A 27,483-nucleotide genomic window follows, 5' to 3' on the forward strand; every position below is an offset into this window, starting at 1 on the left:
CAATTCCTGGAGGCTGAAAACATCCCAGGTCTTACATGGCCAGCATACTCACCGGACATGTGACCCCTTGAGCATGTTTGGGATTCTGTGGATCGGCGTATACGACAGCGTGCTCAAGTTCCTGCCAATATCCAGCAACTTTCACAGCCATTGAAGGAGTGGACCAACAATGCACAGGCCACAATCAACAACCTGATCAACTCTATGCGAAGGAGTTGTGTTTCACTGTGTGAGGAAAATGGTGGACAATCCAGATACTGACTGGTTTTCTGACTTCCCTGACCAACCACCAGTACTGTAAAACTGCACATTTTAGAGTGATCTTTTATTGTGGCCAGCCTAAGGCACCCCTGTGCAATAATCATGTGTCTAATCAGAATCTTGATTTTCCACCCGTGTGAGGTGGATGGATTATCTTGGAAGAAGTGAAGTGCGCACTAACACACATTTAGACAAATTTGTGAACAACTTGAGAGAAAAGGGTCTTTTGTGTACACAGAAAAAGGCTTAGATCTTTGAGTTCAGCTCATGAAAAATGGGAGCACAAAAAAGTGTTGTGTTTATATTTTTGTTCAATGTAGGTCCAAACATAAGCTACCATACGTATGACAAACCACACTCCCACATCCGAAACATCTTTTATTTTTATAGATCTGTTTTATTATCTCACAGAGATCATAAAAGTATACAGATTTTCACAAAGTTTGTATAATTATCATTACAAGAATATATCATTTACATAAAGCTTATTTCTCAGTATTTTATGAAAAGGACAAAATAACCAGCTAAAAGAGGTGCCTGTATTAGACTTTTGCCTGGCCCTTCTACTAAGAGACATATAACATTAGCTAAATTGAAATTGTGAATGTACATGTGCAGACATGGTTTATTTTATGTCTCGAGCACCTATGGCAAGATTTGGCGTTACTGTTGTATACAATGGTTAATAAGCATTCTCCCTTTACGAGCAAGTTGTTCTACTTTTTGAAGGATACTCAGCGGTAAGAGACTAAAAGTAATGCCGGGAGTTCATGCATCTCCACATATTAGTCTCATAAAGAATTAATCGCAGATACTTCAGTAAATAACGGTGAGCTGTCCCTGTGCCTTCTATAGGGCCAGCAGTAAAGTGAAGGCTAGTGTTAGGTAGATCTAAAGATACCAATTATATAACTGATTACTTCTTAATCTTCTAAGCAATGTTTTACGACACTAAAGACGAGTACTGTATAATATTTGGTTAATATGACAGATGCATGATACGCATCTTTGCAAGAATACCTTGCACATTATATAGCTTACCAAAAAAAATAGCTTGCTTTAAAGATTCTCCCTATCTGCAATATGAGCAAGATTCTGATCAGTTCTGTAAGGTCACAGACAATGTTCTATGTATCTCTCCAACACTGGATCTTCACAAATTGTCCAGAGACTATAGCTTACAAGTTATGCTCATGCAGCAAGTAAAAAAAAAAAAATCATATTTCAGGATAATAATGTGAATACAGTTCTCACTCTATCCAGGTAGACAGTAGCAGAATTTCTAATCAGTGGTTATTAAAGGAAAACGGAGTTTGGCATTAAGAAGGCATCGCTTGTGTTTCATCGTCAGTCCATACTGTGGTGACATGTCCAGTTTTTCGCCTTCTTGTTTGGAGAACTGCATCTGCTGAAGCATGGTAGTCAGGAATAAAAACACCTCCATTCTTCCAATGGCCTCACCAAGGCATCTTCTCTTACCCAGACCAAAAACCATAACTTTTTCTGCATCTATTTTGTTTATTGATGAGCCATCGGCATTCAAGAAACGTTCTGGACAAAAATTAAATGGGTCTTTCCATAGGTTCCTAGAAATATAAAACTGCATTTAGATTCTGCTAAAAAACCCAACAACAAATACTTACAATGTAATGAGAAAGGAAATCATTTAACCTTCACGCCTCTCAAACAGAAGCATCCTATGCTTTTGTGTGATGTTATATTTCTAAGTGCATGCTGAATGCAGGGTATATCAGTGCTTAAAAAATTTCCCCAACGTAATAAGAAATGTAACCACATTTTAGGATATGTGGATATGACATAAAAGTAGATCACAGTCTGTAACATTTTAAATCCTACTCCAAAAATTACTAGAACTGTTCATACATTATTCGTTTCCTCTGACTTATTATCAGGGTTAGGGATAAAGTTAGGCACTTCCATTATTTAGGCTATGTGCACACGCTGCGGATTCTGCTGCGGATCTGCAGCGGATTTGGCCCTGCGGATCCGCAGCAGTTTCTGCTGTGGTGTACAGTACCATTATTCCCTATGGGAAATGGAAACCGCAGTGCAGATGCTGCGGAATTTTCAGCGGTTTCTAAACCGCAGAAAGAATTGACATGTCAGTTCTTTTTGCGGATTCTGCAGCGGTTTACCATCTCCTCCATTGTGGAGATGGTAAAACCGCAGGGCAAAACCGCAGGATAATCCGCAGGTCTTTTGACCTGCGGATTTTGAAAAGCCGTGCGGATCAATCCGCAGCAGATTCTGCAGCGTGTGCACACAGCCTTACAGATCAGTCTTATGTTGGCACTTTTCAGGTAACCATACTCAAAAAAGGTCATGTTCATAATGGTATATAACATATTTTTCGAAGATTTCAATACTTACGGGTCATGATTCACTTGCCATTGGTTGATAAGCACGCATATGTCCTTAGGGATGAAGTAACCATTGAGTACGGTATCAGAAGTTGTGCTGTAAAATGAAGACAAATGCTTTACTCCAATATTGTGGAAATTAGTGTAAATCAGGTAAGTCAATTAATCGTGTACATCATTGTTAAAGCCACATGTAAAATTAAACATTTTTTTCTATAAAAACTTTTTTTTATGTATACTAGTATTTCTGTATGTCCCTCATAAAACATTATGTCCTGTACATTTATATTTTGCAAATATGTTCTACATGTCATTGTAAAGCAACAAATCTAAGTACTGTATATAAAAAAACCCATCAAGTTATTTTAGTATGAGCACTTACCAGTGTGGGATTGTGAAGGGAAGGAAAGACGAATGGCGGAACATCTCTAAGATGAAAGCGTCAGTGTAAGGCAGCTGAGTTCTGTCTGATAACTTTGGCCGTCTCTCTCTTCCAATGACCTGATCTGGAACACAAAAAGAATATCTTAATTAGAAATAATTACATACAATGTCCTTATTCTACTAAGGCTAGGGTCACATAAGTGTATATTCTATCATCTGAGAGAATCAGGCTGATTTTGCTAGTAGCACGCTGATCAAAGTGTCAGCATAGTGTGAGCCAATTATCTCAGATGAAGAGAAGATGGGGAAAAAAAAAAATATCTCCGCCTTCTCCATTCTGTCAGTATGTGGAAATTGGACTGCATTCAGATGACATCCAAGTGCAGTCCGATGTTTGACTCGCATGGCCAAATAATGAATCAAAGTTGAGCATGTGCACAGCTCTATAGACCAACATTGGTCAGAATGCAATCCGATGTTTCGCCGGATCGCACATGGACCAAAAATACAGTAGTCTGCACAAGCGCTAAGGGTCTGTGTAGCATGAACACATTCATTTTAACGATGAACTGTGTGATCCTAACTCATGACTAGCAACAAAGTGTTTCTTGTTTATACAGGATGAGAATCGGAAGTGAAATGATTTAAAAGCGATCGTTTCACTCCTCCTTTTTGCTGGTCTAATCATTGAACGGGCAAACAATTTCCATTTCACAATCTTAAAACAGATGAACGAGGATTTTTTTGCTCACTCAAAATGAATTTATGAATGGTAAACGTGCGTTTTGGACACACGGTTCAGTCGCTCAACCCATTCACAAATATTGTCAACAATGCATCGTTAGCATTAGAATTTGACAGGTGTCAAATGGCCCTCAAAGGTGGATGGAGGATATGGCCAATGAGTTCAATAATTACTTTTATATTCAGAAGTGTTTGTAAAGTGAACAATGGCAAACGTTATGGGCACGATTAAAAGATGTTGATCAGTAGTAGTTATTGTAACAATGGGAGTGTTTAAAAACAAATGTGAGATGATGAAATTGATTCCATGAAAAAAAGTGTATTGCTGGCAAAACTTATTCTGATTCACAAATTTTAAAACTTCTCTTAAGTGTCTCCAGGAGCTACCACTTTACATTTTCTGATTAACACAAGTTAGGTAAGAGTCACTCACCGAGTTCTTTCTGGATCTTTTCTTGTATTTCGGGGTTGGCCACCAGGTACATGAGACTCCATGACAAAGCAGTTGTAATGGTATCAAACCCTATAAAACATGCAAATTTAAGAGTAAATTACCACTTAAAAAAAAAGTTATAGCAATCATTCTGAGTTAACAAAGAATTCTATAGTGTCTTAGTAGAGACAGGTTGCTGAGTGGACGGTACAGTAATTCACTAGATACACCATCACTTACTATAAGCAAGCAATCATTGTAGGTACCAAAGTGTAAGAATTTGAGGACAGCAAGAACAGTACTCTTAGATTGTATCTAATTATCAATGATTTTGAAAATTTGTGTTAATAAATTAATAAGCATAAAAGAGTTCATCTAAAAACCCAGAATGAGTAAAAACCTACTAATTATGTGTTAATTAATGATTTCCAGGAAAATGTGATTTTTTTTTGGATTTTACACTCACCTGCCCCAAAAAGATCATTTACAATGTTGACAATTTTCTGTTCTGACAATGGGACATTGGAGTTTTCATCTAATTTCTTGTCTTGCGAATGCTGAATAAGGGAGTCAGTAATATCCCGAATGGCATTCTAAAATAAATAAACCATGTATTTGTTATATGAAAGCATTTTTTTTTTACAATTCAGCACAAAATGCATGTTGCATGTCGATTTAACAAAGCCAATTTATCAATCGGTAATTGAAGTTGTTTTTACAGACTTAAGTAATAAAGTTTTTGAACTACGTTGTCAATAAAATGTTATTTTAAAAAAAAATTGTGCTACTAGTTGAAATTTCCAACAAGTACTTACACCATCTATTGTTCTGTAGTGTTCATGCACAATTTTCTGTGTGAAGGACCTAAACTTGTTATTGATATCAATGAAGTTCTTCATTGTGCGACTTGGTAGATATCGAAGAATAGGGATGAAATCAGCTGGATTTCCTGATGCAGCAGCTGCCCCAAACTCATCAGTCACATTGACTAGGTCTAGGAACTCTTGGTCATCATGGTTATATCGTTTTCCGAAGCACATTGCGCAGATGACATTCGCCACCGAAACAACCACATATCTATAAGGGTCAAAATAACCGTTTTCTTCAATCAGCTGCTGAAATTTCCTCACTAGATACGTAGCTTCTTTAGATATATGTTCTTCCACTAGAGTTGTATCTGATGATGCCAAGGAGGGAGCGATGGCAAAGGTCTTGATGGCATTGTGGGCCAGTCTACGACGTGCTTTCCATACTTCACCAGAATCATGACTGAATGTCAAACTCTGACCATCACCAATTAGACGAAACGTAAAAAGGTCTGGTCGTGCAGAAAACACATCACCTTGCTTCAACAGGGCCTGATGAAGTGTTTCCAGTCCACTGAGCACTAAAACAGGCTTTGTGCCAATCTGGATTTGGAGCACATCTCCATAGATCTCACTCATCTTGGTTAGGCTAAGATGTGGATTCTTGCTTAGTGAGAGCAAATTTCCTATTAGTGGCAAAGGCATTGGCCCTGGCACTGGCATTGTTCCTTTGGGAACAGTCTTCCTGTAGGACTTAACAAGCAGGAATAGAATGGAGAAGACCACAGAGGAAATGAGTACCTCTGTGGCAGATATTCCGCCAAAGGAGTTGATCAAAATTGTCATTTTGTCTAAAAAAAAAAAAAAAAAAAAAAAAGACCAAGAATAAGGATGGTTAAACGTCATGAGATACAATAGCATCATGTTTTTTCTAATATGTTATAGGTAGTGTATTGTGCTACTGTAGTTTTGAACATGAAGTCATCAGTCAAGCGTATCAGTAATAGCCTCAGGTTTGTGATGAAATCAAGGTGACAAAGTGATTTTAAAGGCATGTATGATTAAGATGAATGTGGACTATTTCACCCAAGTTATTTCAATTATATCTTGGTCATTAAGACAAAGGCCAGTCGTTTTTGGATCTCCGTATTGTATTGTTATTTTCTGTGTAATTGAATAAAGTGGCTTGTTTGAGGCTCTGGATAATAACAGCTTCATACATGTTACTTTAATTGCAATATTACATTAGGAAAGACATCAATAGTAGCCTCAAAGACTAGAATTACAGTGAAAGCCTTATAGCATTAGACAGCGCTTCAGGACTTTATGTTTTTAAGTAACCAACCATCAGTCACATGTTATTTTATGACAGTTTACATGTATACTATCTTGTAAGAAAGGGAGGAATGTGTGTCTTGGTCAATTGTCAAAAAGTTTGGGAAATTAGAGTGCACTTTTAGTATCATATGATGCCTTCACATTTCATTTCAAACTGCTCCTGACTTTAGCATAAAAACCTTAACAGAAGCTACATGTAAGATTCCAGCTATATGCTTTTTGCAAATGAGTGTATTGTTATTCATCCATAAAACAGATTCATGGAATTAAACAATATGCATCAGTATTTTATCAGTTTTTGTAGCCATGTTTGCATTCATTGATTATTTTTTTTTTTTTCTCTTGGGCAAAAGTAGATCTTCATTTGCGCAAAAGAACATAATAGCAATGAATATGTATGCAAAACTGAGCAAATTTTGATGCATCTGAATGTTAAGCATTTTCCATAGACTTTAATGGGAGTATGCTATCTGCAAAATGGTTCAAAATAGCACATGCTGAGGTTTTAAAATGTATTTGAAAAAAAAACAAACAAACGCCCATGAATAGCCCTATTAACATTAGCACTATATTTTACTATGTGAATAATGGATGACAAATATACTAGACTAGTGTAAAAACAAACACCATACCCAGGTAATATAGTATCTGTACCACACACTACTGGTGAAGCGTGTTCAGAAATTATTCATGTGTTGTTATTACATTAAGAGGTGCAATATTGCTGAAGTATCCAGTTCTACATGATACCATTGGGGTTTTTTTATTTTGTTTTAAATAAAACCAAGACTATTTGTCTACACAGTTAATATCACTGCATATTTCAGAAGAAAACATTGCACAGAGGGGTAAACACCGGCATGTCGGACTAACAGAATACATCACATATATAAATGCATACATACATATGGAAAATGCACAAGAAGGACTGCAGCCATTGCAATTAACACTGCATAAAGGAGTAGCGCATCTGCTAGGTGTGTTATTGTGGTAAAAAGAATCATTGGTGTGTTTCCCATCATGTAGAACACCGGTGGGTTTAGGGTGATCTTCTTCTGCAGTGATTCTACTTTGTATAGGTATAGGAGATTAAGGGCTCATACTCACTGGCGATTAAAAAAATGTTCGATTTTGGGACTGTAAAAAAAAGGGTGGAGTGCTATGCGAGTGTTATGCTATTTCTAATCTTTCCATCCGTTTTCTATCCGTTTTGCATCCGTTTTACATCCGTTTTTTTTTCCCCAGCAACTATTTTTCTACAGTCATTTACAGGACCATTTACAGCGTTCTATGCCACAGAATGGTAATGTATCCGTTTAAAACAGATGGAAAACGGAGGGTCCGTTTTTTTTAATCGCACCCATTGACTTGCATTGGTGAAATTTTTTTTCTCAGTCCGATTTTGGATGGGAAAAAAAAAAAAAAAAAAAAAAAAAAAAAAAATCGCAAGTGAGATGTCACCCATTGACTAACGTTGGTCAGAGTGCGATACGATTTTAAATCGGATTGCAAACGTCCGATTTTATCGCCAGTGAGTATGAGCCCTAAAAAAAAAAATCACTAGTATGAAAACCGTGCCAGTGGTTATTCTACATGCCAGGCTCAGCTTTCTCCCATTTTTAGGTATTGAGTGGAATTGTGCTGTGAACTGATGAGACATCTGCTTTATGTTGCATTAGCTGCCGGTAATTCATAATTTTCCACTAATGTCCCCTGGTAGCAGTGATAGGGTAATGCTTTGTAAAAATGTAAAAGCCCAACATCAATAAACAGTTAATTTGGACACTGCCTTCCTGAAATCCTAGGCATAGACAAGTCATTCTTGCACTATCCCCCTTGCTGCATTGCAGTCCCCCAACTGTATAGGAGAGATCATGCCTGAGACATGAGAGCAGACACTGCAATGCACAGTGGCAGAGGACCCAGTACATACCTTGCAGAGAGATGCGGCTCCTATGCATCAGGACTAGAGAGTACCATGGTGTGAGCACTGCCTGCACGCTCATATATATTCCTCCCCGACTCCTGATTGGCCAGGGCTCCACCTCACGTGACTACAGGACAGGAGCGCTCACCCGGATTCCTGGCACCAGTGCAGATGGTTGCGTGAAGAACACGGAGCCAAGTGTTCCCAGAAGCGATCTGATGGCAGATAAGGAGCACACGGGCTGATCACTCCTCTCATTACAGGCTGAGCTCTGTGTCACCCGTGCTGGGGAGGAGGACTGCTCCGGCTGCAGAGGGCACACAGCTCGCATCTGCCCCAGCCAGCAGTAACACACACCACTAGTGGGAATGGAGCCCACCAGCTGGGAGCTGACGCCATGACTAGGGACAACGACTCTCATCATTGTGTCCATACTCCACCACACAGATCTTCTAGATCACAATGTGTGCAGCGATCCTAGAATCAGAATCTCAGGAGCCTGCAGTGGGGGTAATCACTGACTACTTGCCACAAAGCCCCCGGTACCAGGAGTCAGGTGATTCATTCATGGCAGTGATATCAGTATGGGGGATGGCTTCATTCATAGTATAAGAACATATTCAGGATTGAGAGTCCTCAGTGGTTGATACCTTTTAATGGCTAACTGAAAAGACAGTAACACATTGCAAGCTTTCCAGACTACTCAGGTCTCAGGGATAGACTAATACAACATCTGAAGAATCACATATTTATGCACCACAGGGCAGAGATAGCCATTAAAAAGTATCAACCACTGAGCACGCTCAAATCTAAATATTTGGCTAACACTTTACAAGGATGTATCTATCCTTGGTAGTATAAAGAATATTCCCCAGACACCCTAAATCCCATCACCTCTAATACTAGTATATAGTGCTAGACTCTTGGTTATAGGAAGGCATGTAATATTAGTACATATTAATGCACACATGGTCAGGGTACTGTCCAATTGGTATACAGAGCAAGAACAATTGCATAGTATCATCTCTATAACTGCAGCTATATGACTATCTTCACCCCTCTAATTCCAAAATTCTCTATATAGTGCTGAGCACAATTTAACTCTAGGGTATCAGTCCATATACTAATGAGTATATCAGTACTAATGGAGTATCAGTCCATATACTAATGGAGTATCAGTCCATATACTAATGGAGTATCAGTCCATATACTAATGGAGTATATCAGTACTAATGGAGTATCAGTCCATATACTAATGGAGTATATCAGTACTAATGGAGCATCAGTCCATATACTAATGGAGTATATCAGTACTAATGGAGTATCAGTCCATATACTAATTGAGTATATCAGTACTAATGGAGTATCAGTCCATATACTAATTGAGTATATCAGTACTAATGGAGTATCAGTCCATATACTAATGGAGTATATCAGTACTAATGGAGCATCAGTCCATATACTAATGGAGTATCAGTCCATATACTAATGGAGTATATCAGTACTAATGGAGCATCAGTCCATATACTAATGGAGTATCAGTCCATACACACCTTCACCTGTGGTACTTATAGTCGGGTGTAGGAAGGGATAGAGACTGCTCTGTAATATCACCACATTCTAGTTACATGGTCTGGACAGCTTTACAAATATGACCTGGAAATCAGTAAAAAAAAGAGGTATCAGCATCCTCCTCCTTCCTAGCATAGTACTGGGTATTTTTCTGTACAATTATAACATATATTATTATATATAGTGATACATGAAGTTCTATACCCTTCATTGCATCTCCCTGATATTAAATGTCGGCACATTGCAGGGGTTGCTGCTTCATTCAGGTTGCTAGAATTTTGTTTTTGTTTTTTGTTTTCCCACCAATGTTCTTATAACATTAATCAGTAAATCACCTGCTAAAACTGTTCCCCCACCTAATTCTGTTCATTGCATTTCGTTCACCCATATAAGAAACACTAGCTTTCTGTTACCTCCCTCCTTAGCCTGCAGTTCCAATAATCAAAATTAGTAATCATTTAATGATGTAAACAAGTCAGTGATTTCCTTGATTAATTCCATACTAATTAGTTCCAAAACGAATTAAGATTTTGTTTTTGTTAAATTAATGGTTTGGTTTTGTTTACAGATCATTTTACCAAATTAACGGCAATAAATTGCTCTATAGCAGAGCAGGCATTGTATGATAAGCAATAGGTCAGTATCGAAAAGCTTCACTTCTACCACAAATATATATATTCTAGTATAGCTCTGGGAACGAATAGATGTTTATGACTGACAGATAGATCCCGTTGAGTGAATTTCGGCAAAATATTAAGACTATGTTGCATTAATCTATTGTGGTTATTCTATGCTATATACTATACTGTGCTAAGTTTTACTATATTTTATACAGTTATACTATGAAAACTACTATACTATATTAACTAAACACAACAGTTGTAGTAATAATATAATATATTATGCTAGATATACTACTATACTATATTAAACTGTGATATAATGTGACATAGTTCCTTATTCTGCTATCATACCATGCTAGTATTATACTTTATTTTACATTGCTGTTCTATTACACTGCATGTCATACTAGCTTAAGTACAATATACTACATTATGCCATATTATATAATATTCTCTTACTACTCCATTATTTCTCTACACTGCCATAATATACCAGTATGTTGTCATTCTAAAATTATTTAACTACTGAATACATATATTGTGCACCTTTAAGAGTGGATGGATGTTTGCATGATTTTTAGTTGTTTTTTTTCCCCATTATTTATGACTTTACTGAAATATTGGAAACCACTGTATGAACCCCCAGACCCACAAATGTTCTGAGCACTGACTCCTGTTCTCCAGTATTGCCGGTGGTTGGGGGGCTTACAGTAGATGTGGGGGTCCTGACAATAGATGGGCAGTCCTATATCACAGTCAGAAGCATCCTGGTTAACGTTTACCCTGCAGAGACCGGTTAAAGATTGGCCAATGTGCGTGACAACTGTGGGGCCACTTGGCTGAGGGTGTAGTGGTGCCCAGACAAGCTCTGATAAGGGGCTGCTCACACGTTAAAGTGATAAAAGAGAATATGGGAACGTGACAAGACACAATTAACAAATACTTTCTATATACATGTCATTAGTGATGAATGAGAATAATAAACCAATTATCAATACATTCATGACAGCTGCTTCTACATTTATTTAGTGGAGTATGACCTGTGCATATCAATCATCATCTTATGTTACTACTTACAGAAACTAGACCCATCATCACTTCAGCCCATTTTACTATGTGTAGTCTATGTCCTTAGAAATAAATACGTGTATTCATTTCATAATTCCACAGGTTCTTTTATACAGGTCATATATTATAAAGGGGAAAAAACTCACAATAAAGAAAGTAGCAGTAATAATAAAAATAAGAACAATTTACATTATAAGTGGTGATGGTACTATTAATATTATCGCAAGCATTAATGTGCTAAAACACTTCTTAAAATACTAACGACAAGCTTTTATCATTAAGGCCGGAGTCACACTAGCGATGAAATCGGACGAATGCAATGCGATAAAAAATCGCATTGCATTCGTCCCAATGTTATTCTATGGTGCTGCTCCCATCATCCGTGTTTTAATCGGATCCGATCCTCGGACCAAGACAATCGCAGCATGCTGCGATTGTCACCGATTTTCGGATCGGATTCGCCAATGCAAGTCTATGGATGAGAGAAAAAAATCGCATTGAAAACGCACCACACGTGGGACTTGCGATTAAATCGCAAGACTTCTCCTGGTCAACAGGAAAGAGCATCAGGCATTGGATGTCAATTTGATGCTTAGATGCGAATAAAATCATCGCCGGAAATTCGTATGACAGACGGATCCCTGGACAAGAAATCTTTGTGCAATTTCGTACCGTTAAAATCAGACCGATTTTTTAATGGTTGTGTGTCTCTCCAGCCTTATTGTCTCAGTTATATCGGATCCTGTATTGACTGTAAACGACTTCTTGCTTCTTTGGGAATACAATGTGAGATTGTGCTCCCTGGTGTGGTGGCGTTAGGTTACTACTAGGTTACATACAAACACACACATGTATACAGATATACATATTAGGGCTCATCCTCATTTGCGATTAAAAAAAGGTCCGATTTCTGGACTGTAAAAAAGGGAGGAGAGTTATGCGAGTGTCATGCGATTTCTATGCGATTTTTAATCTTTCCATCCGTTTTCTATCTGTTTTGCATCCGTTTGCAATCCGTTTTTTTTTTGGCAGCAACTATTTTTCTACAGTCATTTACAGGACCATTTACAGTGTTCTATGCCACAGAATGGTAATGTATCCGTTTAAAACGGATGGAAAACGGATGGTCCATTTTTGGTCCCTTTTTTTAATCGCACCCATTGACTTGCATTGGCGAAAATCGCAGCAAATCGCAGCATGCTACGATTTTTTTTCTCAGTCCGATTTTGGATGGGAAAAAAATCGCACGTGAGATGTCACCCATTGACTAACATTGGTCAGAGTGCAATCCGATTTTAAATCAGATTGCAAACGTCCGATTTTATCGCCAGTGAGTATGAGGCCTTAGGTATATATACTGCTCAAAAAAATAAAGAAAAAAATAAAGGGAACACTAAACAATACATTGTATTGTTTAGTGTTCCCTTTATTTTTTTTGAGCAGTATATATCTATATATATATATGTATATATATATATATATATATAAATAGAGATGTAAATATATATATATCTCAATATATTTACATCTCTATTTATATTTATTTACATATATTTATATAGCGCCATGGAATAAAAAAGCTATAAAAATGATTAATAATAATATTTATAATGTATATCTGTCTGTCTATACATACAAATATATCTAAATCTCTCTTTGTGTATATATAAAGATATATATGCACACACACATAGATATAACTATATATAAGTGTGTAGATATATTTAAATATCTATCTATGTATACATATACATGCATTTACATATTTATCTGTAGACAGATATGTAATATATATATATATTCCATGTCTATCTGTATATAGTATATGTATATGGGTGTTTGTGTGTGTATTGTATATGTGCATGTAGATGAAGCCCTGTGCTTGCAGCTGTGTCTCTGCATTGGGGGATGGGAGAGGGCTCTCTCCAGGTGCTGGCAGGGAGAGGGGAGAGGTCACTGTGTTTGGGGCATTGCGTGACAAGAGGACTGGGAGATGGTTTAACTCTCAGGACAAAACTTGCCAAACTTTCCTGGGTCAGTCACGCAATGGGCGGACTTAAAGAGACAGTGCAGCAAAGGAGGAGATTCCACTTTGTGCACAGCAGCGAGCTCCACCTTAAACATTTAAGGTGGCATGGAATCCGGTGCTGGTGCTGCTGTGGTGGGTACATTTTACTGCATAGAATCACTCCTTTATTCATACTTTGGTTACTTATCCACTTGGGGTTACTGTTGTGTTTACATACATAACAGTCCAAGTAAATCCCTAAGAGTATTATCAATTATTAGCCCAATTTCCACGAAAATAATAAATAATATTATGATATGTCATTTTTCACAATATCCAATGCCTACTATGACTAATCTACACCAAACATTGCACATAGCTAGACAATAATATCCCCCTGACTCTCAGACTGTAGGCATCCATTTACCTGTACTGTCCTGAATGTTTTGCACTTTTGCAGACTATATACTGTGCTAGTTATATAGGCTACATGAAGCAGAAGATAAAATGCATCATGCAAACAATAGTACAGCATTTTTAACTGGAATGATATATGTCATTTCTACTTTATAACATAGTAACTTTTTCTTTTGCAGTTTTTTTCCCTTTTTTTCCCCACATTTGTGAAGTCTACACAGTTGCATAAAGGTTGTATCAGTATTTCAAGCAGTAGGTTCTAAGTCCATCAAATGTGACAACACATTTTGTGTATTTTAAAGCCTGGAATTTTGCAGAAAATCTTTGTTATCACTAGCAAAGTTCTTGTGATTTACTTGGAAGTTGTTTGTTTTAGATTGACATACAAATGTTTTACAAAGTTTTTATGATGCTAATTTTAGGGATTTATGACTTGGTTTGTAATAAATTTTAAATCACATTTTTTTACTTTTCACATTTCACAGTCCAGTGAAATCACAAATTTACAGTAGACTTGACATCAACCTGATACCAATAGTTAAAACAATAAAAATAAAAATGAGAACAAAACAGGAACATATTTAGACAAGGAGACATGTTGTAGAAATTTGCCATGAATGACTGTTTTATATATCAGACTGGCTTAATTTCTGTATTATGTACATGGATTTCTGCAATCTCTAATTAAATGAATGGGAAAGTCTCAAAAGTTTCTTCTATAAATAAGTCTGCCAGGCTGAACATTCCCAACAACTCACAACACTTTTTTTGAAGGATTTACTAGAAAATAATCACATATGTAAAAATAGCTGCCACTGAGCAGATTGATATTAACATTGTTTTATTGTAATTCTTTTGTTTATTTTTACAACTAACCTAAACTGATGTTTCCTAAATGAGTTTACACATTTATTCAATCAGTTTTACTTTTAGGAATAGTAAATATTAAATGTGTTTTCGATTTTGCTTAATTAAAAAAAATAAATAAATAAACAAAACACAAAACAACAGATTCTGATTGATCTGTTCCAAATTCATGCAAACTGAAATTAATAAATAATAATTTTATTGATATAGCACCAACATATTCCATGGCACTTTACAATTGAGCTGGGACATACACAGGCAAAGTAAGTCATAGTTCAGCAGTCACAGGAAGAATGAGGGTCCTGCTTGCAACCTTACAATGTATAAGGGGATGGGGGTAATATATAGAACCTGGTTGTCATGCATGCTCCAGCCATCATTATAATAAATAGAAGTTTTGATATAAAGCTGCATGATCTGTCATCAGCCAGTATCTGTATAAGTACAGTTACAAAGTGATATGTGCATGGGGGATGTGGCGACAGATGAATAGGAAAGAGCAGATTCTGAGGACATAATTAGAAGTGAAGTGAGGTGATAAGCCTGTCTCAAGAAATGTGGTACAAAACCGTGCCTAAAAATGTGGGGCTAAGTATGTAAGTATGACTTGGAATTTCTGAAGTAGAAAACTCCAGAAAACTGGTGCAGCATAAGAGAAGTCATCTAAAGAAATGTACTGGATTCATCAATGGGGAGGATGGCGAGTATAAAGATGTTAATTGCCATATCAGATCATTCTTCTACTGCACAACTAGATGTAACATTGAATTAATATTCAAAAATGATATATAAGGATAAATTTAGCATAACATATCTAGAATATTACAGTGGCTACTGTGAACTGAGGTAAAATTAAGCATGACCTGGCTGTAGGTGCTGCATTTTGTTAAGTTCATGTGGTCATCCCATACAACTGAGTAACTGCATTATGTGCTCAGCATAACTTCTTTTGGGCTGTTATCTACATCATGCACACTTACTCTGAAATGATGATGTTGGCATAGTCATATAACCACATTGGTGTCTGATCAATGGAGATCCAACAGATATGAACCCAAGAAATTGCTGTAATGTAATAGCAATGGAGTTAGCTAAATTCATTCCTATTTTGGAGGTACTTAAATTATATCTTTCACGAGTCTTTGTCTAGCTTAAGGGTTTGTTCACAGTAGACGTTCTCGCTATCATTCTGTGTTTTCTTTAATGTATTTTATTAATTTCTATGGAATATAATCTCATGACAAAACCATACGGTGTGCATTATGTGATAGAAACAACAGCAGCTACATGTGCAATCCAGGATTTGTTTTCTTTATAGGGTAGCCACTTTTGAAAATAGTAGCCCCAGCTCTACTCATTTTCCCCTGCTTCAGCACCGCCTGTCTGCCACTACTTTATTGATGCAATGTCTACAGCCCGTGTGACCGTGTGTCCATAATGGTCCAGAACAGAACTGGAGAGACAGATCTGAAGTGGGAAAAGTTGTCATTTTGAACAACTTCAACCCTATGGATAAAAAAGTATATTATTTTTAGTTATCCAACATCTTTAAATTATGCAACATCTTTGATGAATTGAGATGCTGAAAACTTCACAGATTCCTTGGATGCTGGACTGCAAGATCTCTGCAGGAGCTGTGCCCTTTTAGGGTACCGTCACATTTAGCGATGCACCAGCGATCCCGACAACGATATGACCCGGTCAGGATCGCTGGTGCATCGCTAAATGGTCGCTAGTGAGCTGCCACACAGGCAGATCTCACCAGCGACATAGCAGTGGTCGGCGGTCGTTACTTACCTGTCCTCCCGCCCGTGTCCATGCGTCGCTCGTCGGCGCCACAGGAAGCCCAGCAGGAAGCGGCCGACGAGAAACGGCCCAAGACGTTCTCGCGCGATCAGCGATAACCAGCGGGGGAGCCGGTCGGAGGTAAGTATCACACATAGCGATATAGCTAGCAATATCGCTGCTACGTCACAAAATCGGTGACGCTAGCGATCTCGCTTAGTGTGACGGGGCCTTTAGGCTCCTTTTGGAATTTTCTTATGTGCAATATACAGTAAAGTAAAGAACCTCAATACAGAACTTTAAAGTGAGACAGTAAATGCTGTGGGGATCCAAAGAGGTAAACAGCTCTGCAGCTTTCTTTTATCCTTTTATTTCTAGTATCAGGGTTACATCTTCCAGACTTCCCCATTTAAAACTTGAGAAATGTTTGTCATCATATGTCATATTTACAAAACTATCCTTCATCTGGGATTCCGGGCAGATTCAAAGTGGCGCAAGCAGGCTGTAATGCACATAGAGCTTTCATGAGGCGCAATCTCCTTACCCAGGCAACCAGCCACTCTGTGACTGGGCAATGAGATGAAGACTATTAAATAAAAAATACCTCCATTTTTGAGAATGGAAAGAATTTTTAATAAGAAGTAAGTTGCAAAGATGCTTGTTTTTATATGTATTTCGCAATTTTAATCGCATAAGAACTTGAGAAAGCCTTTTTAAGGTAATAATGAGCTGATAGTGGTTATAGGATGAATATTCATGCAGGCTCTTGCTTTTCTGGATATTCTCCATGAAACATATTGCATGACAACCTTACCTGAGTTTGAATTTATCTTAAAGTACAGTGTAAGATATACAGTATGTAAATGCAAATGTATAAAGTTGCTATATATGGCATCTTCCCTTGTAAACCTTAAGACAAGTCAATCTATAGACAGTGATTTAAAGTATATTCAGGGTTCACCTGTAACCTAAATAAAGTAAGCACAAAATACAAAATACTTGTGACTATTCATAGGAATGCAGCTTGTTATAATTTAAACGCATCATCAAACTAAATGGAACCTGTTAAGTACAAAAATGATATCTGCAGATATGTGGCTAGTCTGCAGTTTAATACCATTCTGAAGCTGCCTGGCTTCCGCACTAAGAGCCCCGCTGCCGGGAGCAAATTAACTTTATTCTTCCAGGCAACCTCCAGTTTTCAGTCTTAGAAGTGAGACCCCAGTCACCACTCAGAACATAGTGAGCTGTGCCTGTAACCACACCCTGGCATTGACTGACAGCTGACTTAGCATTAGAGCCAGTTGTCAGTCAGTGGCATGGTCTCAGCCGCTGCTCACTATGTATTGAGTGGTGACTGAAGCAGGCCTGGGTGCACCCCTATTACTGAAAGCTCAAATGTTATGGGCTGACCTTGTGAAGTGGATTCTCTAAGCCCAGGTCCGGGTGGGCAATTGGATCTTGGGCACTGATGCAGCAGGGAAGTGATGCACGTGGGAAATGAGGATTAGAAACATTGGTGGCATCAGGCAGACAGTACACCGAAAAGTAGGTATGTAGCAGGTAATAGAAGCACTGGAGACCACAGGCAGACCGGACACCGGAAAGCAGGTACTAGAAGCACTGGAGGCTGCAGGCAGACAGGACACCTGAAGACTAAGAGTCTTAATATCAAGACAAAGATATGTATCTTGGTGGGCCTTATATAGGTCTAGGCAGATGGAGCATTCCAGTCCACTTGCAAAACTCATCGTGGATCACATCACAGAGCAGCGGCCATAGGAAAAGGTGATTAAGCCCAGCTAAGACTGGGCAGATGCATTCTGACCAGAGACTAGATTTCCCATTATCTGTCTGCTCTAGCTATCCCCTTATTTGCACAACTACAATTCTCCAAGATCCTAGTTTAAAAGCTTCTCCATCAGTCCATTTTTCCCCTAAGACATCCGCACTCAGGGCTGCCGTCAGGGCATTACTACCCTTACTGTCGTATAGGGCCCAGTGAGCAGAAGTAAAGATGGGGGCTTTTGTGCTTTCCTTCCTTTGTGCTTCTGCTCACTGGGCCCCAGGGTATAATAATGTAATCTGTGCCAATGCGCTCCATGCAGCTCCAAGGGAGCCCCCCCTTATGTGAAGCACTGGTGATGGCGTATACACGAGCTGCAGGGGATTGTATGAAAGGTTAGTATGAATAACGTTTTTTTAATTAAATAAAATTAAATGTGTGTGGGGCAGCAAATTATTATGAACTGAGGGTAGGTGATGGTGGACAATACATGATGGATTAAGGGTGGGGTATGGGGACAGCAAATAATGATGAATTGATGATGGGGAGAGCAAATAATGATGGATTGAGCGTGGAGACAGCAAATAATGATGGATTGAGGTGGGGGACGGGAGACAGTAAATAATGTATTGAAGGTGGGGGATGGGGGACTGCGAATAATGATGGTTTGAGGGTGGGGGATGAGGGACAGCAAATAATGATGAATTGACAATGTGGGATGGGGCAACAAAGAATGATTGTGGGTAGGGTACAGGGACAGCAAATAATGATGGGTGGGGGATAGCAAATAATGATGTATTGGGGTGGGGAACAGGGGACATCAAATAATGATGGATTGAAGGTGGCGGACAGGGACAGTGAATGATGATGGATTGAGGTGGGATAGCACAAATAATGATGAAATGGCGGTGGGGGACAACAAATGATGACTTGAAAGTGGGGAACAACAAATGATGACTTGAAAGTGGGGGACAGCAAATGATGACTTGAGGGTGATGAATTGAGGATGGGGAGAGTAAATGATTTATTGAGACTGGGGGATAAGGGACAGTAAATGATGAATTGAGTGTGTGGGACAATAAATGATGATGAATTGGAGGTAGGTGGAGAGTGAATGCTGAATTGATTGTGGGGGAGAGCAAATGATACTGTATTGAGGTTGGGGGAGTCCAAATGATAATGAACTCTGGGTGGGAGAGATGGAGAGATAGAGGACATGGCATAATGAATTGGAGGTACAGAGTGGGGGGTGTTGAGGATACAGGAGTGTGACTGGTAATGAATTGGAGAAAGGAATACAGGTGCTAATTGGGTGGGGAAAGTGGCTATTTATAGTTAGCGGGGGCATAGTGGTGAATTATAATTTACATTTGGAATGGTGGGCTGCATAATAACTAATTATATATTAATGGTGTGTGTAAGTCTATATTCAGCTGAACAATGTGTATAAGTTGGGGAAATGTGGGGAATGTGTTCTGGAAGCACTGCTCTAGATAACTATGTTATTTTTTTTAGAGACGAGTCCTGGCTGGAAGAAGTGATGGCAGTCTGCGCTGGATGAAGAAGAAAAGCTAAGATGAAGGACTTCAACTCGAGATGACGCTGTTAAGTCAGTGTGTTACCTGTACACTTACACTATACACTATATAGTATATACAGAGCTCCTGTGTATAATGTCAATGGTGATCACTATATCACTTGTACACTGACACAAAATGCAGAGTTCCTGTGTATAATGTAACTGGTGTTCCCTGTATTACCTGTACACTGACACTATATACATAGCTCCTGTGTATAATGTCACTGGTGATCACTATATCAACTTTGCACTGACACTATATACAGAATTCCTGTGTATAAGGTCACTGGTGATCACTCTATACACTGACATTATATACAGAGCTCCTGTGTATAATGTCACGTGATCAGTATTACCTGTACACTGACACTATATACTGTACAGAGCTCCCGTGTATAATGTCACTGGTGATCACTGTATTACCTGTACACTGACACTGTTATTATTATTATTCATTTTATAGTGCCATTTATTCCATGGTGCTTTACATGTGAAAAAGGGGCATATATAGACAAGTACAATAAACATGAGCAATACAAGGCACACGCAAGTACAAAAGGAGAGAGGACCTTGCCCGCAAGGGCTCACAGTCTACAGGGGATGGGTGAGGATACACTAGGAGATGGTAGAGCTGGTCGTGCAGCGGTTCAGTTTAGGATCACTGCAGGTTTTAGGCTTTTTGGAATAGGAGGGTCTTCAAGTTCCTTTTGAAGCTTTCCGTAGTAGGCAAAAGACTGATGTGTTGGGGTAGAGAGTTCAAGAGTATGAGGGAAACATGGGAAAAGTCTTGTATGCAGTTGTGGAAAGAAGATTGGAGTAGAGAAGGAGATCTTGAGAGGATTGAAGGTTGCGTGTAGGTGAGTACCGGGAGACCATGCACAGATGTATGGAGGAGACAGGTTGTGGATGACTTTGTATGTCATAGTTGGGGTTATGAACTAGAGCCTCTGGACAATAGGAAGCCAGTGAACGGCTTGGCAGAGAGGAGAGGCTGTGGAATAGCGAGAAGACGGGTTGATTAGTCGGGCAGCAGAGTTTAGGATAGATTGGAGTGGTGCAAGAGTGCTAGAGGTGAGGCCAGATAGTAGGAGGTTGCAATAGTCAAGGCGGGAGATGATGAGGTCATGCAGAAGCGTTTTTGCAGTTTCTTGGTCAAGGAATGTGCGGATTCAGGAAATATTTTTGAGCTGGAGTTGGGAGGAGGAGGCAAGGGCTTGGATATGTGGCTTGAAAGAGAGGGTAGAGTCGAGGATGACCCCAAAGCACTGAGCATGCGGGACTGGGGAAAGTGAGCAGCCATTGACGTTGATGGATAGGTCTGGTGGAGAGGTAGAGTGAGGTGGGGGAAGATGATGAATTCTGTTTTATCCATGTTCAGTTTTAGAAAGTGAGCATAAAATAAAGATGAAATAGCGGACAGACATTGTGGGATTTTATGAGCCGTCCCAGGCCGAAGGTGTAGATGGAGAAGAGTAGAGGTCCTAGAACTGAGCCTTGGGGAACACCGACAGACAGGGGGCTAGGTGAGGAGGTGGTATGGGAGAGGGAGACACTGAATGTCCATTCTGTTAGATATGATGAGATCCTGGATAGGACCAAATCTGTGATGCCAAGAGATGAGAGAATGTGTAACAAGAGAGAATGGTCCACAGTGCTAAATGCAGAAGACAGGTCCAGGATGACAGAGTAGTGTCGCTTCTTCTTGGCGGTTAGTAGGTCATTGGTGACTTTAGTTAGGGCAGTTTTAGCAGAGTGATGTGATCGATACAGAGCTCCTGTGTATAAAGTCACTGGTAATCACAATATTACCTGTACACTGTACACTATATACAGAGCTCCTGTGTATAATAGCATGTATGATAACATTAGCATTGTGGTTTTTTTTAATGATCAGTGTTGTAGTATTCGGTCACTATGTGGTGATAATACGTGATCCTGTTGTGGCGACATTTATCCCCTGTATGTAGTATTCAGTCACTATGTGGTGGTGATATGTGGTCCAGCCATGTTGTGATGTTATTTGTTCCTTGTGTGTAGTATTATTGATCATTTTAGAAAATGTATGTGACTCATTCCCTCAACAAGAAAAAAAATACTATATATATATGTATGTATATATATATTGTGGTTTAGTGACCACTGTGTCCTCTAGGAGGCGCTGTGTGGATGTCCGAGGAGAGAGGATGAATGGCAGAGTCATGAATGACCATTATGTATCTCAAGGTGGGTGGCCTTGAGATGGAGACTGATGTGTGTGTTGATCAGCAGTGATACTGCTGACGTGTTGTGTCAATGTGTCAGGGTGATTTCTCCAGGTAGGAGATGGGCGGACCCAGTTACCTGCAAACTCACCCAGGGGGTGTGTTTAAGAACGCTGTTGCAAAGTGTGTGTGAAGGGTTCAAGGACCTGTGATGAGGTCATAGTCATGTGACCCGGTGGACGTGGCTACGGACCATATAAGGTGGCCAGGGTAAGTCACATGTGGTGAATGCAGGGACCCGGTTAGTCCATTGTGGAAGGTCCCGCTGGGAGATGGGGCTTCCTGCCTAACAGCATGTGAAGTGGCTGTGTGTAACGGCTGCCAGCATCTGAGAGTTCCCAGGGGAACGAATGAACGTCTGGAGTACGAAGCAGCCATGAGGAGACCCTGACAGGGTGAGATAACTTGGTGGCTAGAAAGCCTGCATATTGAACATTGCATAACCTGTATGACTACAGGGTAACAGAGTGGAGCTCTGGCATGGACGCTATGCTGTTTTAATGAACTTTATGTTATGGCTGTGGGTGTTAGGAACGGCGGAACGCACTAAATAAAAATAAATAATAAAGTGCATTCGCAGAGATGTCAGCAGAGGTAAACACAAAAGGCTGAGCCTGTTAGTGTCACAGGTCTCAGGTATAGAATCATAGAATCATAGAATCATAGAATCGTAGAGTTGGAAGGGACCTCCTGGGCCATCTGGTCCAACCCCCTGCTCAAAGCAGGATTCCCTAAATCATCCCAGTCAGATGTCTGTCCAGCCTCTGTTTGAAGACTTCCATTGAAGGAGAACTCACCACTTCTCGTGGCAGCCTGTTCCACTCATTGATCACTCTAACTGTCAAAAAGTTTTTTCTAATATCTAATCTGTGTCTTCTCCCAGGTAAATGCACACACGGTATCTGGTCACAGGAGCAGTACCCAAGACAGAGGAGCTGCGTCCGTCTAGACCTATCGTGTGTGTGGCGTCGCTACTGCGGACGCCAAAGAGGGCTGCAACTGCAGCGCGGCATAGGACACTGCCGCTAGTCGACAAAGCAAGGAAGCAGGCGCAATGTCGAACGCTAGCACTGTGGGTGATGCTGTAGTGGCTTGAGGCTTGCCACGCGCTGGCGCTGACACTAATCTAAGTCCCTGTACACATTCGTAATATCAGAGGGAGGGGATCTTAATGAGTCATTCGCAGGTTCAAACATCCATCATCATTCACACAGTAGCAACTAGAGACTATAATAGCGCATGGCCGAATGGTCATGCGCGCTTTTTATAGCCGGGACCTTCTGGAAGCTTCCAGATCTCCGAAATGGACCAATGAGATCTGGAGCAGGACCTGGGCACATGATTCCCGATCTCAAATGAGAGATCGTCTCATGAGCATGCCCAGTAGGAGAACAGAGGGTCTTAGGGTACCGTTACACCTAGCGACTCACCAGCGATCCCGACCAGCGATATGACGCGGTCAGGATCGCTGGTGAATCGCTAGGTGGTCGCTAGTGAGCTGCCACTCAGGCAGATCTCACCAGCGACATCGCTGGGGACGGGGATCGCTACTTACCTGTCAGACGCGGCGATCCTGCGTCCTCCCGCCCGGCTCCACGCGTCGCTCGTCGGCGCCACAGGAAGCGCCGCAGGAAGTGGACGACGAGGAATGGTCCAGCAGCTTCTCGCGCGATCAGCGATAACCAGCGGGGGAGCCGGTCGGAGGTAAGTATCACATGCAGCGATATCGCTAGTAATATCGCTGTAACGTCACAAAATCGGTGACTTTACAGCGATATTGCTAGCGATATCGCAGTGTGTAACGGGGGCTTAAGTCTCTGGAGCGATCTGCTGCAAAGTAATCTCCTCTGCGGTAGATAGACAGCAGGAGACCACAGAATGTGAGGGTCTGGATTCCTGCAGAGCAGATGCAGAAACCTGATGCCTAACATTACCCCCCCTCCTAGGGCCCCCTCCCCTCTGAGCCTTCCATTCCACCACCTTGTGCCCATCAGAGGCATAGGCCTCAGACTCGTCCGAAGGCAAGTCTTATGTCCCGGCAGGTGACACGGAAAATCGGGACACGTGGAAGGTATCAGAGGCGGCAAGATCGACAGGTTTAAGAAGGGACATGTGGGAGACAACGGGAGCGGAAAAATCGCTAGGAGCAGAAGTTGAAGTGGAACGCCGCAGTGTGTCGGCGGGCGTCACCACTCTCTGTTTAAGGAAGCTATTCCAAGCACAAGAGGCACATGCCCGAATATACTTTTTAGTGTCCCGAGCCCTGTGCGGCCACCAATAAGACCCTGCCAGGAGTTTTGTGGTCTGCATGTAGCCACAGTGACCACCCGCCCTGGACGCGTGTGTCCACGTGAGAACCTTCGGCCGAAGGAGAGGGGGAACAAAGGTCTTGCCCGGCGGCACCGAGTTTGGCCATTGCGGGGCCCGTTATCCTGGGGAACAGAGTGCTTACAGTGGTAACTGCGAGTGGAGCTTAGTGCCGGACGCGCCTCGAGACTGGCGCGCGGCACCTCCATGGGCTCTGGGAGTGAACACTCTGGCTCGGATAATTCCGGAGGTTCAAAAAGGTTGGGAGCCTTGATGTCCTGATGTCTAGATATCCTTCCTGATGACCTGATGTCCTGATGTCTGGCATGTATCCTGATGTCCAGTCCCTGTCCCGATGTCCAGTCCATGTTCCGATGTCCAGTCCTTGTTCCGATGTCCAGTCTGTGTTCTGATGTCCCATCCGTGTTCCGATGTCCCGCCTGTGTCCAGATGTCCTGCCTGAGTCCGGATGTCTGTCCGAGTTCCGATGTCCAGCCTGTGACCAGATGTCCAGTCCGTGGATCTGGTGGTCCAAGTTGTGCTCTTGAGCCGGTCCTGCTCATGTTCCTGGATGGATTCCTCCTCCGTGGTGCTGTAGTGCCAACGTTCCTGGACCTGTGCTATCCGTGTCTTGCTTTTGATCTGATGTCCTGCCGGTTCCCTGGGGTCTTACCCGTGATGGCTCCTGCCATTGTATGAAGGCTGCCTGAGGTCAGTGTCTGATGCTCTCCTGCTGTGCCAGTGCTACGCCTGAGGCCTTAGAGAGAGGCTATCTAGTATGCTTGAGCCAGATAACCTTGGACTGCATCAACCCATGATGACCCTAGCCATCATCTGACGTCTGCCTGAGGTTGGTGTCTGATGTTCTCCTGCTGAGCCTGTGCTACGCCCGAGACCTAAGAGGCCATCCTAGTATGCCTGTGCCAGACAACCCTGGACTGCGTCAATCTGTGATGACCTCCTGCCATCGTCTGAAGCTAGTCCGAGGTCAGTGTCTGATGTTCTCCTGCTGTGCCTGTGCTACGCCTGAGGCCTGAGAGAGAGGCCATCCTAGTATGCCAGCGCCAGATGATTCTGGACTGCGTCAACCCGTGATGACCTCCTGCTTCGCCTGTCAACCTGAGATGTGTCTCCTTTGTGATGTGCATATTCCATAACCTGGTGTTTACATGTCTTTTGCTTTATTTCAGTAAACCTTGTTTCTTTATACCTGAAGTTGTGCTGTGTCTTTTAGTCCTGCATATGGCCATCTTGTCCACAAGCTCAGCTGCCACAGACCCCGGCTGCTACGCTTCCTTAGTCCGGGTAGGCCCGGGTCCCCTCTGTGGTCCAGTGGGTCCACATTCCATGATCACTTGGGACGCATACCCCGTCGTCGTTATGGTTCGATGACATGGGAGCGTAGGCTGGGTAAGCCACGCTGCGTCCGAGATCGTAACACTGCTGTGGCTGCTGTGCTTGTAGTAGATGTTTGAGCAGGTCCTCTTGGCTGACGTCGTCCGCTGGCTTGTGGCTGTCACGCGTGTTCGCTGGAAACGTTGCCCACACTTCTAAAACCACCTGTGGTGGATCCGCTTACTAGGCTGCACACGGAGGTAGTAAATTGAACACTGCACTGCACAATTGCTCAGTAGCACAGATGAACCATCAGAGCACGCTAACCTACATGAGTGGGTAATTTTACATAGTTATCTAATCTATTCTAGAGCTTTTGTTAAAGTGGTTTTTGAAACGTCAGAATATAATGCTCGGCATTTGCTTACAACTTGCAGGACATATTGCTTTTGTTCTTCATCTTTTGTCAGAAGGTCGTTAAAGTCGGTTACTTCCTACCTCTTTTAATTTTTCTTTCCTAACTTTTGGATTTACAACCCTAGCGTGCTCTGATGGTTCATCTGTGCTACTGAGCAATTTATTAGCCATTAACAACTTTTCATTGTCTGTAATGGTGGGAACAAAAAAAGCGATAATCCCACCAACTCTGCGATTAAAATACCACAAATGGTTTGAAAATTTGGTCAGGGCTATTTCTGCAATGTTGTTGTCACATTCTTTATAGTTTAACAGACTATGCAAAATACCTAAATCTTAAAATACCTCAATTTGGATTTTTTCAAACTTTGAGCGACGAGCGGCACGGGTTAACGTTGTTTGATCGAGCTCAAATTTTGGCTCTCTCAATATCTGGAAAGGGGAATCGTTTTGTGGGGTCCAGACGGACAAAATTCCGACATCGATTTTTTGCGGTCACCCTAGTGTGCACACACCCTTAGTGTATTTCTGCTGTGGAAATGCACTAATAACACAGATGCGTTTTTTTTTTACCCGTGGATTTTCCTCATCCCATTCCAGTCTGTGGAGAAAAGCTGCAAGAGAATTTGATGTTGCAGATTTCAGTTTCAGCTATGTAAAAACGAAGCACAGTTGTGATTAGTTTTCTATAAATTTCATCCACTTTGCTGGAACTGTAACAACCCGCTTTTTTTGTGCAGTGACAATATGCACAGTCAAAAACGCACCAATAGTCATCATGGGAACTTGGTCAAAAGATTTAAACATAAAATATATTTATGCAATAATAGAAACATGAAGTGCAGATCTCATATTTCTGACATAACTTACAATGTGTCTTTTGTATGATAGGGGTGGTCAAGGCTAGTAAATTATATTCACATATGCACCAGTGAAAGGGTTAAGAAAGAACCTTTCACATACAATGTAGAAGGAGCTGTAAATCAAAAGACTAGGGGTGTACCTGTTTACAGGCAATAAGATGAAATAATATCCTGTTGACAAGCATGCTATTATCCTGAGAGCGCACACATACACACGCACCTTTTAAAATGACACTGCAGCATGCAATGTGATAGAGGCAGTGACACAACTCACAGCTTGACACGCAAGGACCTTATCATCTCAGTAGGGACACATTGGAG

General features: G+C 40.9%; 1 protein-coding gene across 2 annotated transcripts; it reads right to left on the bottom strand.

Moving 5' to 3' along the window:
- Positions 1–626: 626 nt before the first annotated feature.
- CYP1A1 (cytochrome P450 family 1 subfamily A member 1) lies at positions 627–27,483 on the bottom strand. Of its 2 annotated transcripts, none has more exons than XM_073579542.1 (7): positions 27,383–27,483; positions 5,019–5,860; positions 4,670–4,796; positions 4,204–4,293; positions 3,025–3,148; positions 2,653–2,739; positions 627–1,847 (listed from the first exon to the last, which is right to left on the bottom strand). In XM_073579542.1, exons 2-7 carry the CDS (start codon positions 5,853–5,855, stop codon positions 1,544–1,546), a joined length of 1,569 nt encoding a protein of 522 aa, XP_073435643.1. In that variant the 5' UTR covers positions 5,856–5,860; positions 27,383–27,483; the 3' UTR covers positions 627–1,543. The 2 variants fall into 2 exon arrangements, with proteins under 2 accessions (XP_073435643.1, XP_073435642.1); XM_073579541.1 differs by lacking the exon at positions 27,383–27,483 and adding an exon at positions 8,281–8,316.

This window comes from Dendrobates tinctorius, unplaced genomic scaffold, assembly GCF_039654945.1.
Source record: "Dendrobates tinctorius isolate UK_male_01 unplaced genomic scaffold, ASM3965494v1 ptg000062l, whole genome shotgun sequence".
NCBI classification, from domain to species: Eukaryota; Metazoa; Chordata; class Amphibia; order Anura; family Dendrobatidae; genus Dendrobates; species Dendrobates tinctorius.